Source organism: Saccostrea echinata, unplaced genomic scaffold (assembly GCF_033153115.1).
Source record: "Saccostrea echinata isolate AGI-Se365-2 ecotype Australia unplaced genomic scaffold, CSIRO_AGI_Sech_v1 ptg000052l, whole genome shotgun sequence".
In the NCBI taxonomy this organism is placed as follows: domain Eukaryota; kingdom Metazoa; phylum Mollusca; class Bivalvia; order Ostreida; family Ostreidae; genus Saccostrea; species Saccostrea echinata.
The window spans coordinates 11,619,204-11,639,534 of NW_026889801.1; the positions used below are offsets into that span (position 1 = coordinate 11,619,204).

Consider the following 20,331-nt stretch of genomic DNA (forward strand, 5'->3'; position numbering starts at 1 on the left):
AATCCAACATTTTCTGCTAGTTTTTGAGATATTTAAAAGTGGCAAAGATAAAAATCCCATGGGGAAACATGCACTTAAAATTACCCCATGAAAAACCCCATGGGGTTTGAAATTTTCCCCATGGGGAAAATTTACCCATACAATTCAGTGTGTTTTTTTTAACTCATTTGTTGCTTATATTGTAACGTGGGGTAACCCCCCCCCCCATATTTCTATATCAAGGGGTTAAAGAACCCACATATCAATATTTATTTTCTCTAAGATAACTCTTAAAGACTGTCTTTTTTAAAAATGCATCATTTTTTTCATAGAGTTAATGACCAATGTCTTGTAAATGTTATAAGGAAAATGAAATACAAAAGTGGAAACACCTTTCATACAGCCGACGTATATGAAGAAAATATAGATTTTGATTTCATACATGTACATTCAATTTTTATTATGTACATGTATACAGTCATGTATCTGTAATTGTGAAATGTTGAATACTTCTCAGTCTCAGAAATACTGACAACTTTTTACAAAACGCACTTTATTTTGCCTTAGTACTGAGGAGAATAACGTCAAGGTAAGTATATGTCTATGACGTCACAGTAATGTAGCTAATCGAACTGTGACGTCATAATCGCAACAAGATGAATCCTTCTCGGTAAGTTTCTTTTTTGATGCACTAATTAATATGTATATTTAATGCATTTTTTTTTCTTCATTAGTTAAAGTATGATAAAGAATTAATGAAAAAGTTGAAACACATTAATTAAAGTATGATTAAAGCACTAATAAAGAAATTGAAAACGTATGTGAATGGGAAGTAAAAGATATAGGTTAGGACTTACGACAACATAGGGTAAAACTTAGAAAACCTAGTAGACATCTACTTAAACGGTGTCTACAAAACATTGATTATAAATTAGATTTCCATGTGAACATACATGTAAAAAAAGTTTTGTAACTCAGTGGCTCCAAAACAGAGACTCCATCTTAAATTGAATGATTAATGTAGAAGTTTTGTTTTTTTACTGAGTCCATTAATTCCTACATGGTGTTAGATTTTATAGCCTCTTAAATCCAGAGAGCTTGTTATAAATTAACAGAAGCTTCTCTATATAATTATTTTTCTAACATTTCAATCTAGAAGAACTCGGTCACCATACAAAGTTCAAGGGCAATATTAATATTGTATGCTATTAAAGGCGGTTCAAGTAGATGATCTAGTGACATTTTCATTGTAAGATTGCACAAATATGTGATATATGTACAGTAACTTTATTTTTTTCAAGTAAAACGATGCTGTAAGCAAATTCAACTTCAAAAAACTGTTTTCTTGTCATCAATACCGTATGGAAAAATTTAATTCTTATAATTAGTTCAAATTTTGAAACTGATTGGCGTAAAGAGAGAGAGAGAGAGAGAGAGAGAGAGAGAGAGAGAGAGAGAGAGGGGGGGAAATGCACAAAATAATTAAATCAAGAAGACATCTTTCAACACCTACAATATTTACATTTCCAGGAGCTTTGATGGTGCCGAATTTTCACGGAATTCTCCGCGATGGGGAGAGTACGAGGTCATGGAGAATGGCAAGGACCTAAGAAAGAGTGATGGGCTCTCCAGATTGTGAGTATGGTTTAAATAAAGCAACGTCTAATATATCATAAAAATACAGTGAATTCCAGTATTAGGCCTAAAAGTATATATTTCGGTTTTTTTTTACTTACTTATAACCTGACCTAGCTCCGTACCCAGAGCACACTCTGTCCTATTTTTTTTTAAATCATCATAATGGTCCATGTTCATTTGTCGTGTTAAGAACTGCATGGAGGTGCAATAGTTGTTTAATCGCAAAACTAAGTATGACACAAGTTAAGAATAATCTTAAGAAAATTATGGCGATGGTAGTTGTAACTTGAATTCGAGCTTTAGAGGTAAAATAACTGTTTCTTATTTTTGTATATAGCAAACCAATACCCCGGAATGTAAACAGTTCAATCATTCTTCAGTAAAATATAACTACATGTGTATTTACTTATCATATGCATGTCCTGAAAGGTTTTCTTTTTTTTTTTTTTTTTTTTTTTTTTTTTTAGCAAAGCTATGCCCGGTGTATAGAATGTGCTATCCCTTGGTAAAATTTATGAATCAGTATAATAAAACGCTTATCTCACTGGCTTTGAGTGGAATAGCTATCAAACCCTTAAAAAGAACTATCCCCTCGGGACAGCCTCCTGGGGAACAGTTCCTGTCACAGGATTTATAAAGGTGGATTAGTGTAATAAAATGCCCCCCCCCCCCTCTCTTGCTTTTGAAATAATCACTTGTACATATAATTATATGTTTTCTTTCTCTTTGACATTGTATATATTTAAAAAATACTGCATGGTTTCAAATAAACTCACATTTTTACACGTATATGACACCTTCACACCATTGATGGTGGATGTGTGTGTGTGTGTGGGGGGGTATTCTTGATAGACCTATATGTACAAATCACAGGCCTTCAGATCGCTTTGATCTGACCGACATACAGGTACATGTCGGTCAGATCAAAGCGATCTGAAGGCTAGGCCTGTGGTACAAATTAACAACTGAAATTAGGTCTTCTAACTGGTTTATACATTAAAATTATTAAAAACAGCTAAACATTTTCTTAACCAACTGCCAAAAATCATATCAGTAGTCAAATAATTTCAACATGTTCAATAAATGTAGACATAACTCAGCCTATGTTTTCTATTTTGTTTGACATGTATATCCTGCCCCGGTTAACTCCATGTATTAATACTTCAATGCTATCTCATGATCAGAGGTTGTTCTAAAATGATGAACCTAGTGGTGAATATTATTGCTTACTGATACTGTATGCAAGATTTCGAAACGAAATAAAAATCTGACGTTTTCTACAACAGATCAGTGACTTGTAAGAAAAAGCCTTCTTCCCTAATGTAGAATTCTCTCTCTCTCTCTCTCTCCAAGTATTTATATTCAACATAAAAGAATACGTACGGCAAAAAGAACACTTAACCCATATTATTTTCATAATAATGCACTCTTAATTGTTGCCAGAAACGTCAATGAATTCAGATCTAACAAGTTATAGAAGTCTGTAACACTAATGTGAAAGGAAGGCATAAACTCATTAAAATGTGCTATACGTTTTATGTCGTAATGAATTCGTGGTGAAAGTAAATTAAGATCTTTGTTTAATGTACTTCTTGCAAGGGATTTTAGATTTATTAGATTAATAAATGTAATACATACATGTATAGTCTTTGTTGGTTTACCGAGTATGTTGCTTATATATCTCAATAGTTATTTTTATTTGCTAATTTGTGTGCTTCTTTCATTCCCTTTTTACTAAATACCCCCCCCCCCCCCAATACATATCAATAGACATAAAAATAGCTGTAAGTGTTTTTGGTTACAAGAGGTCAATAGAATCAGAGCTGCATAAAATTATAATGGAAAACTAAGTTGTATATACCGGAAAGTCAAATCAGTTTATTTCCTGAATTTGACTACTCCTTTTACCGGTATTTTTCTACTAATATACACAATATTTTACTTAGTCGGAATAACTTTGACTGCTGTCATCAGGTACCAGTGGAGGGCTACTCCAGTGAAAAGTTCGATGGCCACATGTAAGTAACTGCTGAGTTTTTTTTTAGTATAAAGAATTTTATTATTGACAAATCTCTTTTATTATTCTTTATTTTTTTAACATTTATAATTATATTTTTTAGATTTTTTTCTTAGCATTAATTATTTTTTCTTGTTTACATGTAGGATTCCGAAACCAACCGATGTGGACTGCAGGTTAGTAATGCTATGTGAAAAGCGAGATAACTCTAAAATATAAATTGGGGGAAATGATCTTGACTTGGAACTTTTCTTAATTGTTTTTTCCTCTTTTTTTGAAATTACTGAAAAAGAATCTATGGCATCGCACTTTTTTCAGTGTGGTTGGGGATACAAAAACTTACCGAACCAGCAGCAAGGCTAGGGAGGCTACATTTGAAGTGTTTCCTCAGAATGTAACATCGCGGACAGACGAGGAAGGTATTGTGTCCAGGTTTTCTTTTATTATTTTAAAATATAAAACAGGCCTTTTAAATAAGATATTAATTTGATATTCTTTAATTCATCGAATTTAATGCAAAAACATGGAGATAATTAAAATAGTGAGAATTAATGGCATCTTTTAAAACCTTCTTCTCAAGAAACGCTGGGCCATGAAAGATGAAACTTAGATGTATATGGAAACATCCCTGAAGTGTAGATTTAAGTTTATTCAAATCATGACCCCCGTGGGTAGGGTGAGGCCACAATTGATGATCAAATTTTTTCTTAGAAATGTATAGGAAAAATCTTTAAAAATCTACTTCACAAGAAAAGCAAAGCCATGATTGGTCATATATATATATGGAAGCATCCTCAGGTAGTGTAGATTCAAATTTGTTCAAATCATGACACCCGGGGGTAGGAATGGGCCACAATGGACGATCAAAGTTTTACAAAGGAATATATAGGAAAAATCTTTGAAAATCTTCTTCTCGAGAACAGCAAAACCATGATTGGTCATATTTATATGAAAGCATCCTCAGGTAGTGTAGATTCAAATTTGTTCAAATCATAACACCCAGGGGTAGGACGGGATCACAATGGACGTTTAAAGGTTTACATAGAAATATAAAGGAAAAATCTTTGAAAATCTTCTTCTTAAGAACAGCAAAGCCATGATTGGTCATATTTATATGGATGCAAATTTCAGATAGTGTAGATTCATTAGTTTGTTCAAATAATGACCTCCGGGGTAGGGTAATGGGCCACAATGGACGATCAAAGTTTTACATAAAGGACTATATAGAAAAAAAATCTGTATAAATCTTTTTCTCAACAACAGGAAAGTCATGATTGGTCATATTTATATAGAAGCATCCTCAGGTAATGTAGATTTAGACTTGTTCAAATCATGACCCCGGGGGTAGGAAGGGATCACAATGTAAGTTCAAACTTAAAGGGGGAAAAACCAAAGTTAGTCAAAGAAATATGCAAGCATCTTTTAAATTAGTTAGTGTAGATTGAAGTTTGTTCAAATCAGGCCCCCTTCCCCTTTAAGGATAGGTCGGAACCACTTAATAAATGCATTAAAACTTTTCAATACTGAACTGATTTTTGCTTTTTCTCCTGGTGCTCAGGTGAGCGATGTGGCCTATGGGCCTCTTGTTTCATATATAAGAGTCGGGATACTTTTTTAAATAAACATTTTTGAAACAAATTTTACCAATTTGTTGGTCTACAATATTACTACTACTTTTCAGTAAAGTTGATTTTAAACTAATGATTACTGTATAAGAGAATAAACACAAATAATTATCCGTTAGAACGATCTTGGTGTTTTACCTCTTTTTGATCAAATATTTATAAATTTGAAATAATTTAAATGGATATAAGCCCTTGAGTATGCGCACTAGGGAGCGGATACAGAAATCTTAGAAACAAATATTATTTATATTTTCTGTTTAATTCCAATTATTGGAAGGTCAAATATTCTTACAACTAGATTTTCGCTAACGTGTTTACAAATGAAAAAATCAATGAATCTTTATATTGGGGAAAAAATGCCATATACGATTTTTTGATTGACAAAAACCCCCATAAAAGTAATGCTCTTTCGAAACCTCTTTCAAGTATATTATTACAGCTTACCTTTGTTATTTCGATCATCGATATCTTGAATATCATGGACATGTCAAAGTTAGTTGGAAGTCTGAACCACTTTATTCTTTATATATTTTAACTTCAATACATTTAGCTCGGACCCTCGGATATCTCAGGTCCGTAAGTGTTCGAGATAATGAGGTTGGCAGATATGGAAAGTTAAAGTGTTCTTCACATTTCAGGTAAATTTGTTCTGGAAGAGCCCACTAGAGAGGCAATTGACCAAATGCAAAGAAAAATTTACTGCAGCTCTGGATATAATAGCGTTTACCCAGAAACTGCGGGAACAGATAATCTCGCAAATTCTCGTTCAGTGTGTGAAGCGAGAAAACCAAAACGGGTAAGATTTGCTGATGACATTGGTTATAATCTAGAAGTCAAACTAACTCCAAGGCAAGATTACGAGGCCATCATCGATCCTGAAAACTGGCCTCGATTTGAAAACGAGGCCGATCCTTCTGGTCCCGAGGCCTTTTGCGCATATTTTGGGAACACTGATAATTCAAAGCCAGGAGTATCTAGCTATGAATATCCATACACAGTACCGATTCCTCCAAAGAATTTGCTCGATGGAAGCAGAATTAAAGCAACAGATATGGACAAAAATCAAAACTATCACTTTCTAACTTCTGCCATTTACAATTATCAATTACCATCAGCGTTGCACAATGAAGATCTGTCAATTATAGACCTAGATTTTCCAACAGACAAAGAAAAAGTAAAGAAAGTCACTCATTCAATAAAAAAGCACGAGCGTCCTTTGATTCCCACCAAACTCGTCTCGGAAATGAAAACTGTAAAAGAGGAAATGAATATGATGGAAGCAAAAGTCCCGGGAATTCCTAGAACCATACCTCTTTGGTCTCGTAGTGACCTCCCCTGCACCATCAATCAGTGGTTAGATTCGGCAGCCTCAGAAAAACTAACTCTGGCAGGACAATCTGATCTACAGAAACGGTAAGATGATTCGAAGAATTTCTTATATTTGTTACGCTATAAACACCATACCACTGCTTACTGTATACATGTACATGTACAATGTACATCACACTATTGTGTGTCAATAGTTTCATTTTGCATATTAAAGTCATCGAAGAAGCTTATAACTTGGTATGACACTTGTTTAACTAAGGACTTCAATTCTTCATGTGTTTTCTGTTATCAATTGAGTTAAGCGGTGTTGTATATGTACCATATAGAACGCAGTCATTTCAAGTCAACTTTATAATGATAAAATTGCAAAACTCAATTTTCCAAATTCTTGGGCATCTTACAGAAAAAAAACCCAGTAATCTATTAAAATCATATGGAAACTTTATTTTCCTCTTTCTTTTTCAAAAAAAAAAAAAAAAAAAAAAAAAAAAAAAAAAAAATAGAAACAATAATTTAAGGACTTACTTTTATGTTCCAGATATTTTGATCAGTGTAGATTTTGAAAAAAAAAAATGCAATCACTGCTGCAAGGCAACATTTCGAAACTTTCTTGAGAATTTATGGATGTAAAGTAAATACTGAATGAAACAGAATTTAAAAAGTTCAATCCAAGTATTAGAATAATGGACGGAAATTACAGTAAAGATATATGGAAGCTTTAAATCTATAATTGAAGAGAGAGAGAGAGAGACAGAGGGAGAGAGCTCGAGAAGAGAAGAGAAGATATCACTACCAATTTATTTAAGACCAGCTTTAGAGAAGAGGTCTCCATCTCGACAATTCGTATACATGTATGAATTAATAGTCTCAAATGACCAATATTACTATAAAAAGTATGCAAAAATGCTTTCAATACAAATCGCGCCAAAAAAAAAAAAATCGATTTGCGGTATGATTCATTCCGTTTGCCAAACAAATCACACTAAAGTCCCATAAATGTCGCTGAGTGATTTCAATATTTACTTTCAGAACTATATAATGGATTGTGCAAAATATTCACTAGACAGTCTTGTATATTTCCAAAGCGACCCTGCATGTCAACTAAATGCTCGATTTATACCTCAAACGGCATTCTTATATATCTATAATTAATATATCAAATAGCAACTGCGTTCAGAACGAAATTTATTTCTAGGAATGGAAACTTGATACATGTCTTTAGGGAAATCACTGTTAAGGAAAAATCTATAAGAATTAGATTCCCTCGAGCTTCTATATACCTCAGAAGCTATCTTCTTTTACACTTGCCGAGAGAAATCAAATTGTCTTTTTTTCTGCATTTAACCAAGTCTTAAAAAACCCCCATTATTGTACATTCTGCGCTTGAATTACGATGTTGTGAAATGGAATCTCTAAGGTCTTTTTATCTTGTTAGATTTTCAAACATTGTCGCCTCTTCTAGACTAATCACTTCTTCACCCACAAATGTAGTTGTGATCTGAGCTTTAGAGTGTTTGAAATAGACTGATGCTAGACATTAAATCATGTGACCTTTACAAAGGGTGACGTTTGCAGTTCGAATTCTCTCGGGAAGGTGTTTCGTGTTTTCGTGTTAATGGAGAAATCATATGTGTGAGCATTATCTTACAGTGCTCGATCATCTTCATTGTTAATAAGTTATAAAATCAATACGAATTATTCCGAATGCCATCAGAAGCATGGAGAACTAATTGCAGTTTATAGGGTGTTGGAAGATACCGCCATGATAGTTAACTTTAAGTATCAAGTTACATTAATGGCTGAAGAATATATTGACATTTACGCATCACTCCCAGTTTTTGGAGTTGTATTATATTGGGAAATTACAATCAAGCACTAGTTCTTAGCAAAAGTAAGAAGGGAATATAGAAAAGGGTAAAATAGATGACGAATATTTGTGTCTCAAAGCAAAGAAAGTGTCATTTCAAACAAGTATCTCTAATAAATACAAATGTGCACTTAATATGTGTATAGGGAAGAGTCAAAATCAGAAACAGAAGTGTCTGGGAGATATATATCCAGCCGCAATCATCAGGTTAAATAAAATTTGTTTTAAGTTACTGTACTGACATTGAAATGCAAGAAATCAATTAATTAGGTATCCATCTAAATTGAAAAGGGCAAAAAGCTTGGATAACGAGTTTCCTGGTAAAATTACCAGACCGAGTTGTAGTTCTATTTATAGAAGAGAGAGATATAAATCAAGTCATTTTAGCCAAGGACTCCAATAGAATATCACTTTGCAAAGTTTTTAATATTATTACTGTCAAGCCTTGTTGTGTTCCCTAGCAAATCATCCGTGTTAATGAAACAATCAATTGTACCTTTTTATGAGTTGTAGATATAAATGTTAATTCGATTTCTCTCAAAATTCGTCCTGAAAATAATGCGTCCGGAAAATAAAGCGTCCAGAATAGGTGCTTCCGTATTACCAAGGCTCGACTGAATATTGCTAAAAATATTAGTAAAATATTTTCAGGTACCACGAGGATCACCAGGAGTCCATTCCAGATTTAAGGAACAACAAACGATACAGCAAGAAAGTGTTCTTTGATGGTTTCAACTCTTCGGCATACAGAGGATAAAAAAATATAAGGAATTGTGAGCTCCTCTGTATTTAAAAAAGCGCTGTAAGGATTTAAATAAATTATGCATCAATATATGTGATTTTTTTTTTATATTTGTCAGGCGAATTAATCAATTAAAAATACAATTCTCAGAAGAAAGGTATGGTCGAGAAATGTTTTAATCAATTAAAATAATATATTTTTAACAACATTTTGACAATTTTCCTGTTGTGTTTACTAGTAACAAACCATTGCCAAAAAGCATATAATTAACCTCCAATCAAAATAATGAAAACAAAGATGTTCTGTTTGCATGGAGTTATTCAATACTGGTTTTGATAACGCAAAAAAAAAAAAAAAAAAAAAAAAAAAAAAAAATGTGACAAAAGATTAAATTAAGATCGGGGAACCTCATGTGTTTTTTTTCTAAAATAACATCTCAACAAATGAAAGAAAAACGAAAACGTTATAAAAATCAGCTTTGGTTTATCAATGGTTAACGTTTGATGCATGTTATAAGAAGAGGCGTATTACTTTTGTTAAAATTCAAATGAAATTTCAGTCCATCGCAACATCGCTTTGGCTTATATTCGATGGCTCCATTTTCTGGTCCTGGCTCGACCTTCTGTTTTTCAGTAAAGCACCTTGTTGAAATTTCATTCTTTGGCTGTAAAGAATTCAAAGAGACTTTCTAGAAAAAAAAATAATTAAGAAGCAACAATAACTTTTTTCTGATATCCTTTTGGATACTCGGTAATTTGGATGTCGTTGATATTATTAGTTTATTTACTGTATGCTTGATGTAAAATCATTAATTTTCTGGGGGTTTAACTTTTGTTGTTTTCATTGTATGAAGGGGCCCATGAATTAGACTTTCTAGAAAAAAATAATTAATAAGTAAGAATCATTTCTCCTGATATCCTTTTGGTAACTCAGTAACTTGGATATTCTTAAGTATATTTATTGTATGCTTAGTAAAAAAAAAATCATTAATTTTCTGGGGGTCTTACTTTCGTTTTTTTCATTGTATGAAGGGGCCCACGAATTCTTGTCCTCCATAAAACGTTAAAAGTACAATTAAAAACAACTCCTAACTTCTTCAACCACAAAATCAGAAAAAGAAATTTAAAAAAAAAAATCAATTAATAAATAAATCGATATTTTTTCCCTTTTACCACAAAAAAAAAAATTACCACACAAAAATAAGTGATTTTACAGCATTTCCAGATAATATATGAGGTACATGTATCTTTTACTTATAATAAGGCTGTCTAAACTTTATGTATCAGAACCCTTTATATTCAGCAACAATGCGATTTCAGTAGAGTATTTAAAAAAAGAAAACACCAACTTGTAATGCAAATGGCACGTATTTTTACCTACCATACATCTAAATACATAACCAAACGCATGATTTACTGGATATACTGCTACGTCTTCGTATGATTCACAACACCGGAAGGAAGAACAGGGAATTGTGGGAGGTGCAGCATAGGCAAGGGTCCCATTACAGCATGGACCTTCGACGGACTTTGGCTCTGTATCGTCCCAGACCTGTGGAAACGGAATCGGTATCAAAATAAATTTCATTTGGATCAACAGAGATGTGCATTAATCAACACTGATTAACAGACAAAACTTGCCCTAAAAATCACATGTACCCACCTTTGCAGTTGAATGATTAGTACAAGGTTAAAATTAAGAAAGGACGAAAAAGGATTGTTGTAGGAGTAATTCCTAGGATCTGCAACTGTTGTAATGGTAGCTGGGAGAAGACATTTACTATTGAGTATTCATTTATTTTATCGAACTCTGAAAATAGTTTTTCAATACATTAAGGAAATGAAGATGTTGTATTTGCAGCTGTACATCTTGGAAGATTGGGAGCATTTAAATAGAAATGAACTTTGTGAAAGGTTCATGTACTCAGCTTAAACTTTATAACGACAGGAATAAGATTGGCATCGTATTTAATAGCAACAGGAGCCAATTAACAATATGGAAAGCATTCAGGATTAAAACATTTCACAAACTTTTTTTAAAACGACGTTACGTGATATGATTTACAAACTAGGTTCTTTGTTTGCTCTCAGGGTCAATACTTACTATATATGATAAAACATATACTGCTTTTGTGTTTAATTTGAGATAAAGGTGTCATGGCTTGCAATAATTAACATAAAGAATTTTAAAATACAAAAACCACCTACTTATTACATGTACATTGATTTCTTCAATTTACAATTAATGTTTGTCATGTTTGAAAGTTTAGATCTATGTTCATAATTAAAATTTTTTTGGAAAGTGGAAATATGAGATATAATTTGAGTAAAACAACCACTCCATGACCTCTAGATCAATATGTAGAAAAACAGATTTACCATTCTGATTATTTTTCAACTTCGTATGATATCCATAGGAAAGATATTACATGTAATAAAGCTTTTTCATTTTGAGTTTTACCTTGGACTTTTAATTATAAATTGAGCTTTTTTACTGTTATTTCACACATCTAATCATCCATCTTGTATACTGTAGCCACAGTATTGAATTGAACATATTTTATTGACAAAGAGTCAAAAGGATTAGACACAAGTTTCAAAACTTAGATAGTCTTCTCCTTATACAACATTTTGTAAAATTGCCAAAATAAAATGCATACATACAAACATACATACATACACACATACATATACATACATACATACATACATACATACATACATACATATATATATATATATATATATATATATATATATATATATATATATATATATATATATATATATAGTCTACTACATATACATAGTAGCAATAGAAAGAAAATAAGATCTTTAAATGTACAAATATAGATTTACAATGGTAAAAAATTAAGCTTTTTTAGAAAAACGACCATATTCATATAGAAAAGTTTGAATAATCTTAAAATTCTTAAAAAATTCAGCATTTTGTTCAATAGTAAGAGAATCATCACTCCATAGCATTAAATGTACATCTATAACATATAAATTAATAAATGACAGTGGCTTAATCATTAAGGAATTCCTTGCATTTGCATAATTTTTACAAGCAAAAAAAAAACAGATGGTATGCATCTTCTAGTAGTCCTCATGAACAATTTAGACTAGATATTAAGTTAAAATAAGCTACAGTAATAATAATATGAGTAGTAGTAGTTCAGCCACCTTTTTAAAAGCTTTTCACAGAAGTTTTAGATGTTAGTAAAACTACTTCAAACAGAATCTTAGTTAAAATTTAATCTTCCCTATTAAGATTTTAGCTATAAGTTTAGCTACCTTAGATTTTAACATCATTTTTTTTTCTTACATATATAAGTAAAGCTTTTTATCATTTAATCTCCTCCTTCCTAGATTTTTAGCTTTAAGATAAATCTGATTTTATTCATTTTAACTAGTTACCATTTCTTCAGGAATAAATTAAAGTTAACTAGTTAAGCATTTTAGTTATTATTTAATTTTTCCTCCCAAGATTGTAAATATTAGATAACCTGTCTTACTTAAGGTTTTATGCTAGACTTTTATGTACACGTAAAAGTTAATTCCTTACTTATATCACTGTTCATAAGCTTAGCTGCATTACTAAAATTTTCAGTTATCAGTTATAAGCAGCCTTAGGATTTTTTGTTGAAGAAAAAGCAACATGATTAATGCTGATCCTCGGAACTCGGTATATGACACTAATGACTCAGAATTTCCTAACAAAAGTGTCAGCTCTTTGTTTAGATAATTTGTGCAGAATTCACTTTGAGAGTTATTTTGATAAACTACCGTATTAGAATCTTTGATTCATGTTCTTCTCGCATGAAAATTCCAAAATAATTGCCTGGAATCGATATAATTTGCAGCAAAGATTACATTTAATCAGCCTTATTCTTTTCTCAGTGAATGTTCATGAACGTGAAATTTTGCTATTATTTGAATTAATTGTGACTTTTGGTGAATGTCGTATTTTAGCAAAATTTGAAGAAAGGGAGATAAATTGCAACTTTAGAAAAATTATTTTACGGGGACGAAGGCATTTATATTCAGAACGGTTGTAAAATGGATTTATTTAATTTGGTAAAAAACTTAAAACTTTACACATGTTTAGTATTGGCCATACAGTTAAACGAATATAGTTAAAGAATAAAAGCATTCAGTTATGCACTTATTCTCCTTCTTAACATAAAACCCCATAAATCAACAAAAGTATAGATCAATTTTACTGCTTTTAATCATTTAATTGTTTTCTGTTACTTATAGAAATGTTTTAACTTAGCAATAGAACGTCTTAAGTAATTGATTGCAAACGAATTGTTGTAATTTTTTTGACATTTATTAGGACTTCCAAAGATCTTTAAGCCTTAATATTTCACATATTCCTTAATACACTAGAATATGGTTTTGGTTCTCACAATTCGCTATAAAAATTTGCTTTTGTCACAAAACATAACAAATTCAATTAACATTGGACAATGATATAAATTTCTGTTTAATAGAAAATGGTATGAAATTTCAAAAGAAAACTATAATATCATTATTCATCTTTTGCATTCATAAAAATGTCGTATTACGTAATAATGACTTTCTAGCTACCAAGATCATAGACAGTCTTGTACATAATGAAATAAAATCCTGTGTTTTGAGCAAATTAATTACTATTATCATGTTATGAAGCGCAGCCACTGATGTAATCATGGAGGCTCAATGCGTTTTACGATCCCGAGGCAAATGTAGGAAGGGAACCTGAGTGGTTGTTTAGCAGCCATGATAGATTTACGAGATGCAATCTGCAGCAGAATCTCACGACCCGTATCAAAAGCAACCGTTCGTTAAACGTTATTCAGAGAAATTAAATTCGCAGAACACTTTAAAATGAAATCGATGCGAAATATCTATTTGACACTAGAGAGCATTATGGGTAAAATTGTAGTCGCATTGCGAGAATTAAGCATTTAATGTTGTTGTCTCTTTGTATGCCTTACATACTTTACAACTTTACTACATGTAAGGCTGACTTAACGTAAATCTATAAGATTAATGAAAATTTTAGTACAATTGTTTTCTTAAAGTGCTCTCGACAAGCCTGAATTTTACATGTATATACGAAATATACATTAAAATCAATATGCAACCGATCTCATGTAGTGTTGATTCAAATCATGAACCCATGGGGTAGGGTGGGGCTACAGTATATCCAAGTTTTGCATCTAGGTCTATAGGAACTAACCTTCAAAGAACAGTGGTACATAAATGAGTCTTTTTTAAAATGCAAGCATCCCCTGGCAGTGAAAAAATGAAATCTGGTGGGGTTACTGTAGGATATCGAAGTTTGCATGGAATAAATTGGAAACAAAAGCTAACTTGAATCGCCTTGGCCCTGCTGTCCTCAGTACATATTTTCTTTTTTATTTTCATGACCCCCTCACCCCCCAAAAATGATTTAAAGAGGCAATTTATATTGATTTAACCAAACATTGGAGTGCCTCAATATGACTAACATTGCCTTAATGATAAAAGTTAACCCTTAGATTCCTCTAGCCGAAAGATGTTTTCTGGCAAGTTTTGTTGAAATTCGTTTGGAAAAGTCGAAAATGTTGAAAGTTAACAGGCGAACAGACCGACAGACAGACGCTACACAAAATGTTTACAGAAAAGCTCATTTGAGCGTTCAGCTCAGGTTGGCTAAACTCGTTAATAATCGTGTTTTAGAGAACAACAGGGAAATGATTAGTTACACTAATATACAAGCAGCGTCACACAGTTAGTGAAGATACAAGTTTGTTCAAATCATGGTACCCGGCGGAAGGATGGGGCTACAATAGAGGGTGACTTTTCAAATGGGATATGACAGGAAAAATATATATTAAAGAAAATTAAAAAAGTAACAGAACCACAATAAATCATATTATTATGCAAACTTGCATAAGTTGTATGGATTCAATTTTTTAAAATTTTGGACCCTTGGGTTAGGATGAGCTAACGATGGGGATCAAAGTTTAGGAAAGAAATATTCGCTCTCACAGGAAAAAAAAAACAATTAAAATTTGCGGTGAATCTGAAAAGACAGTCAGATGAAGGAATTATAAATGTATTTGCTTCAAGTGTTTATATTTTTTTCGCTTTATATTTATGAACCGTAAATCTTAAAGGTGCAAATTTTTGTCATGGATGCTGAAAAAATAAGACCAGAGTATTTTTCAGATATAAAATTCTTCTTTTTAAAAAATGATCACATTTTTATTAAAAATATCTCAGCATTTTGTTCAGTTCTGAGGTTGATTTTGAGAGTTGGAAGTAATTTACTGTAAGTGGTAGACAGTAAAAAATCATTTTATTATCACAGCAAAACATGTAACTGCCACCTAAATTGATTTTATTTACCATGCACACAATCGTATACATGTTAGATGGGTCATTACAAGACAAATCTAGAAATCTGAGAAGCAGATTTATGGGGACTTTGTCGCCGAGCCGTCCTTGATTCTTGTTTAGTTGAGACAGGAAGCTTTAGAAACAAATATTTATATATCAATGATTCCAAAGCCCATAAACAGTCTCACGACTTCCTCATGGAGCCTTTATAAAGATATGCCCGTGTTAACACGAATATGCCATTGAACGCTAGCACTGTCTGTATCTGAGACATATCAATTACCTAACAAAAGAAACTATATATGTATGAATACATTTTGTAACATTTGTAGGAATGAAAAATACCTCTTTCCATGCCCTCCCCTCTCACTTTCCTTATTTCTTTGAAGCCTGGATATAATCAATCTGTAATAAAACTAATCTCTTTTGCATCCAAAAATATTGAGGGGCAGCATTTTTGGCACACATTTTCTTAATTTTTTCTTAAATACCATAATGTTCCAAACCAAAGACGATTATTTTTGTTCTTCTTTTTAATCATGTAAGGGATAAAGGGCCCCAAAACGAATAAGACATTTTGTAGATACCCCTTTTTACTACAAAATACACATTTGAATCTCCATTTATCTTGCTAATCTATACATTCAAAGATTAAGTCATAAAATAAGACATCATAATATTGATACTAAACGTTTAGGGAAATGTTCAAGATGGGTATGAGTATTCATAGACATATACTGAAAGGGATTTACTTAATGTCGCACAATGAAGAAGGGTAAAGATAACGAACAGTGATCGATCTCATTAAAACTTCAAACAATACAAATCTGTGAAAATGGCATAAACACGGACCCCTGGAAATTCCAGTGGTGGGATCAGGTGCCTAGGAGTAGTAAGCATCCCCTGTTGACCAGTCACACCCTATGTATTGATCAAGTAGACAGAACATTCTGTAGTCAAATTTAGTACAAAAATAAAGATCTAACAATTGGTAGGAAACAAGTCAGCCAAAAAACGACCCAGTGATAGGTTATATTTGCTTGCAATGTCATTACATGTATAACGACCATAGAATTTTCGGAATACTGACTCTAAACGAAGTTGATGAAATCCCTGTAACATCAACTGTACTGGTATCTGTGAGTAGCCTGCCTTGGTTTAAAACCTGGACATACTCAGAGCATGCTCTTGAGTAGTGAATAAGTTGGGAGACATAAACACCATATGCAGGTGACAGCGGAATATCACTACATAGTTGACGATGGAAAAGCTGAAATCATCTCGTTTGTCATATAATTTAGTTGTTAGTTGGCCTTTGTCGTGTATAGTCGGTAAAACATCCAAATATGCCGCAGATATGCCAGACTATGTGGTGTCTTTTATTTCAAGTTCACTGGGATAAATCGAGTCGGCATATAAATGGAAATAACCATCGTTAATTGATAAAACGTCGTCGATATATCTGAATGTCGGGTTGAAGGCCACAGCAAGTGCTTGCTTCTCTTCATGTAGAAGTTTTTTAAAAATAAATTCTGCTTCATACCTATATAAAAACAGATCGGCTAATAAAGGAGCACAATTAGTGCCCATTGCAATTCCAACAGTTTGTTGGAAGACTTGGTTTCCGAAGACTACATACAAGTTGTCAATGAGGAGCTCCAGCATCTTTTTAATATCAGCTTCAGAATACTCGTGTGTAGAATCAGAGTGATTTTTAACAATGTAATTTTGTTGATGACCAATCACAAGATGTGAAAATATCCCTTTTTATTGAAGAAGCAGTTGTGTATGATATCAAAAAGCCTAGTTTTTAATTTATCTTGAGGAATTGTTGAATAAAGTGTAGAAAAGTCGTACGTTTTGATGTTGTTGACTTTTGGAAAATTTTGAAATTTCAAATTTTCTAAAAGGTCTTAAGAGTTTTTGAGGATTCACATCAGATTTACACAGATGAATATCACCTCAACGGATATGATTATCGATTTTTAAGAACATTATAAGCTTATATGTTCGAATCAAAATGGTATCAGTAAAGAATAAATTGTATTAGAGACTTTCATTAAAAAGATACCTTCCTCAAATTATTCTTTTTACGGTAAATGCTCTTTTTTTTTTTTTACACCAATAGACATGGAAAGCGTCGTTCAGGCTATTTAAAGATATAATAAAAAAGGCATGAGAAAAGATTACACTTGTGTACAGTGTATAAAGCAGCTTTACAAATTGAATATGAAACGATCTTTAAGTGAAAATAAGTTACTATTAATAAAACTGTACAGAAACAAGCACATGAAATAAATTTTAATAAACGTTTAATTTTTAAATAAGTTTTACAACGATGTAATAGTTACGAAATTTTTTGAAGAATTTATCTTCACTCATGTTTTACCAATATTCAGGGTTGTGTAAAACATTTATCTTCACTTAAGTTTTAGCAAAATTCCATGGTTATCTAACCTTGATGATCAGATTACCAAATTACTAAAATAAAACTTTCAAAATAAAAGCAAATAATATCTCAAATATACTTGAGTTTGTTGCTGTTTATATTAACTTAATTAATAATCTGAATTGCACTTACTGTGCAAACCTTAATGAACAATATAAATACATATCAATTTGTTTTATATATACATTAAAATAGACTGATATGTTTTCTTTCTTTAAATCTATTATGTTTTTCGATTGAATTTTTTTTTTAAATAGATTACTAAAGATTTCTTAATTTCTTTTCAAATTTCCTTAAATACATTACTCAAGATTTCTTAATTTCATTTCAAATAATTCCTCAGATCAAAGAACGTCCACCTGTAAATCTTCAAATACACACACACACTTTCTCTCTTTCTCTTTTTACCTCAAAATGTTTCATAGTAACTGTTATGCAATGCTAGTTATCAATATTGCTAGAATGGTTAAAAATTAAAAAAAAATGTGTTATAGAGGTCAAGAAAAGGAAAATGTTTTACCACTTATTTTAGTGAACATAAGAGGCATCTGATTCATTATATACTTACGGTTAACGAAAGGTCGATACAGATGATAACATCCAGAAACAAGGATCGGATATCCATCTCAGCACAACAGATGATTGCAGTGAGCTATATATCTAAATATTGAACATTCTCAATATTTAAACCCACTGTGAATGCGTTATTGTTCAAACTTCAAAAATATCCATTGTCAAAATTGATGTCCAAGTAAATTTTGAATTTCATCAAATGTAAAAGCAAACGGGTTTCATATATAGTACGTGTACGATGATAAAGTTTATTTCAAACACTTGTTCAAATTTCTTCATTATCTGGCCACACGACTGATGAATCATTTTCTCTCCAATAAAATCCTCATGTAGTCATTTAAATGATACTCTCTGCTAAATGTTTGTAGCAGCTGAGGTTTTATCCAATATCTGCCTACATATCAGAGAAAATAATTCACTTTGGCTTCTAATGCCTTTCAAGTGTCATCAATGGGGAATGTTGTCTAGTACTTAATCAGTCTCCTCTTGACGACATCTAGGAACTTGACAAGCTTCTTTGCGTACGTATACAGGGAAGTAAAATGCGCTTGTTTCCATATCGCTGAAGTGAAATCAAAGTTTTTTTTTCTACTCACAAGGTCGTCGAACATCTTCTTGATATATCTTAAAAGATACGTTGATCGTGCTAGTTTGGGTTTCGTTAAATTAATTATATCCACTTAATTACCGATAAAATTGCTGAGCACTTTAGCCGATTTCAGAAGTACAAGCGTCCTCGAAAGTATATTCCTGCTTACTAGACTCTCATTTAGGCTACAAGGAAGACTGTTCATACACACCAGTTTAATACAACTGTTGAGGTTCTAATGGTATTTGTAGAAGGAAACACAGAAATTCAATAGAAAGTTACAATCATTTGGTCTCTGAATATCCTCATAGCAGTAATTAAGCCAGTGTAATGAAATCTTTACAGAATTACGATATCTACTATAAGGCCGCTGTTATAGTGAAACTAAAATGATAGTATCAAGGGGTGAATAGTAGTCGCAAAAATTTACAATGGAAAAGAACCTCTTTGAAATAATCAATATGGAGTCGGTGTTAATAGCGCCCAATGAAGGGCAATAAAGAGATGAAAAAATGTCCCGAGAAAGGTTTATTGTAATCATTCGTATTAAGCCGTTATACCGTAGATCCTTTTCACGAATAGTTAGAAGAAACTTGTAGACAATACATTATTCCTTTATTGTAATGGGCACCAACGCTAATTGAATTCCTCTCGTTATTTGCGATAATGATACATTTAGAAGGATATTTTTCATTGGAGGAAACCACTACGTATTGTACGAACGTAGAACTGAAAGGAAGTATAATTGTCACTTCGAGGAATTCTTTTTCATATTCTTACTTACTACATGTAACTTCGTGATTTAATTCACAACAATATTTTCTTTAACTTTTTTAGCCGGGAAAAAAACTTGCACGGTTATAAAGGTTATGCTTCAATTAAAAATATAACTTCGCTTAAATTTCGTGAAAGATATTTTAATCCATTCACATATTTTACCTCGTCTGGAATTGTATCAACTTGACATGTGTATGAAAAATTCGACATTTACCGTAAAGAAATGTAGGTATTAAAAAAAAGAGAACATAATCAAACGTATTCATTATGTTACTGTGAGTCTTTTTTAAAAAAAAAAAAAAAAAAAAAACAAACAGTCTATGCATCGTCACAATGATCTTGTTTGCTAACACAACCTTAATTCAGATTAAG

General features: G+C 32.0%; 2 protein-coding genes across 2 annotated transcripts; one reads left to right on the forward strand and one right to left on the reverse strand.

Moving 5' to 3' along the window:
- Positions 1-600: 600 nt before the first annotated feature.
- Positions 601-9,289, forward strand: LOC133204010 (uncharacterized). Its single transcript, XM_061339797.1, has 7 exons — positions 601-649; positions 1,510-1,614; positions 3,564-3,635; positions 3,781-3,810; positions 3,953-4,053; positions 5,898-6,672; positions 9,107-9,289. Exons 1-7 carry the CDS (start codon positions 636-638, stop codon positions 9,210-9,212), a joined length of 1,203 nt encoding a protein of 400 aa, XP_061195781.1. The 5' UTR covers positions 601-635; the 3' UTR covers positions 9,213-9,289.
- Positions 9,290-9,556: 267 nt separating this feature from the next.
- On the reverse strand, positions 9,557-19,436 carry LOC133204014 (uncharacterized). Its single transcript, XM_061339800.1, has 3 exons — positions 18,589-19,436; positions 10,578-10,748; positions 9,557-9,861 (listed from the first exon to the last, which is right to left on the reverse strand). The coding sequence occupies exons 1-3, from the start codon at positions 18,643-18,645 to the stop codon at positions 9,691-9,693; spliced, it is 399 nt and encodes a 132-aa protein (XP_061195784.1). The 5' UTR covers positions 18,646-19,436; the 3' UTR covers positions 9,557-9,690.
- Positions 19,437-20,331: the final 895 nt, after the last annotated feature.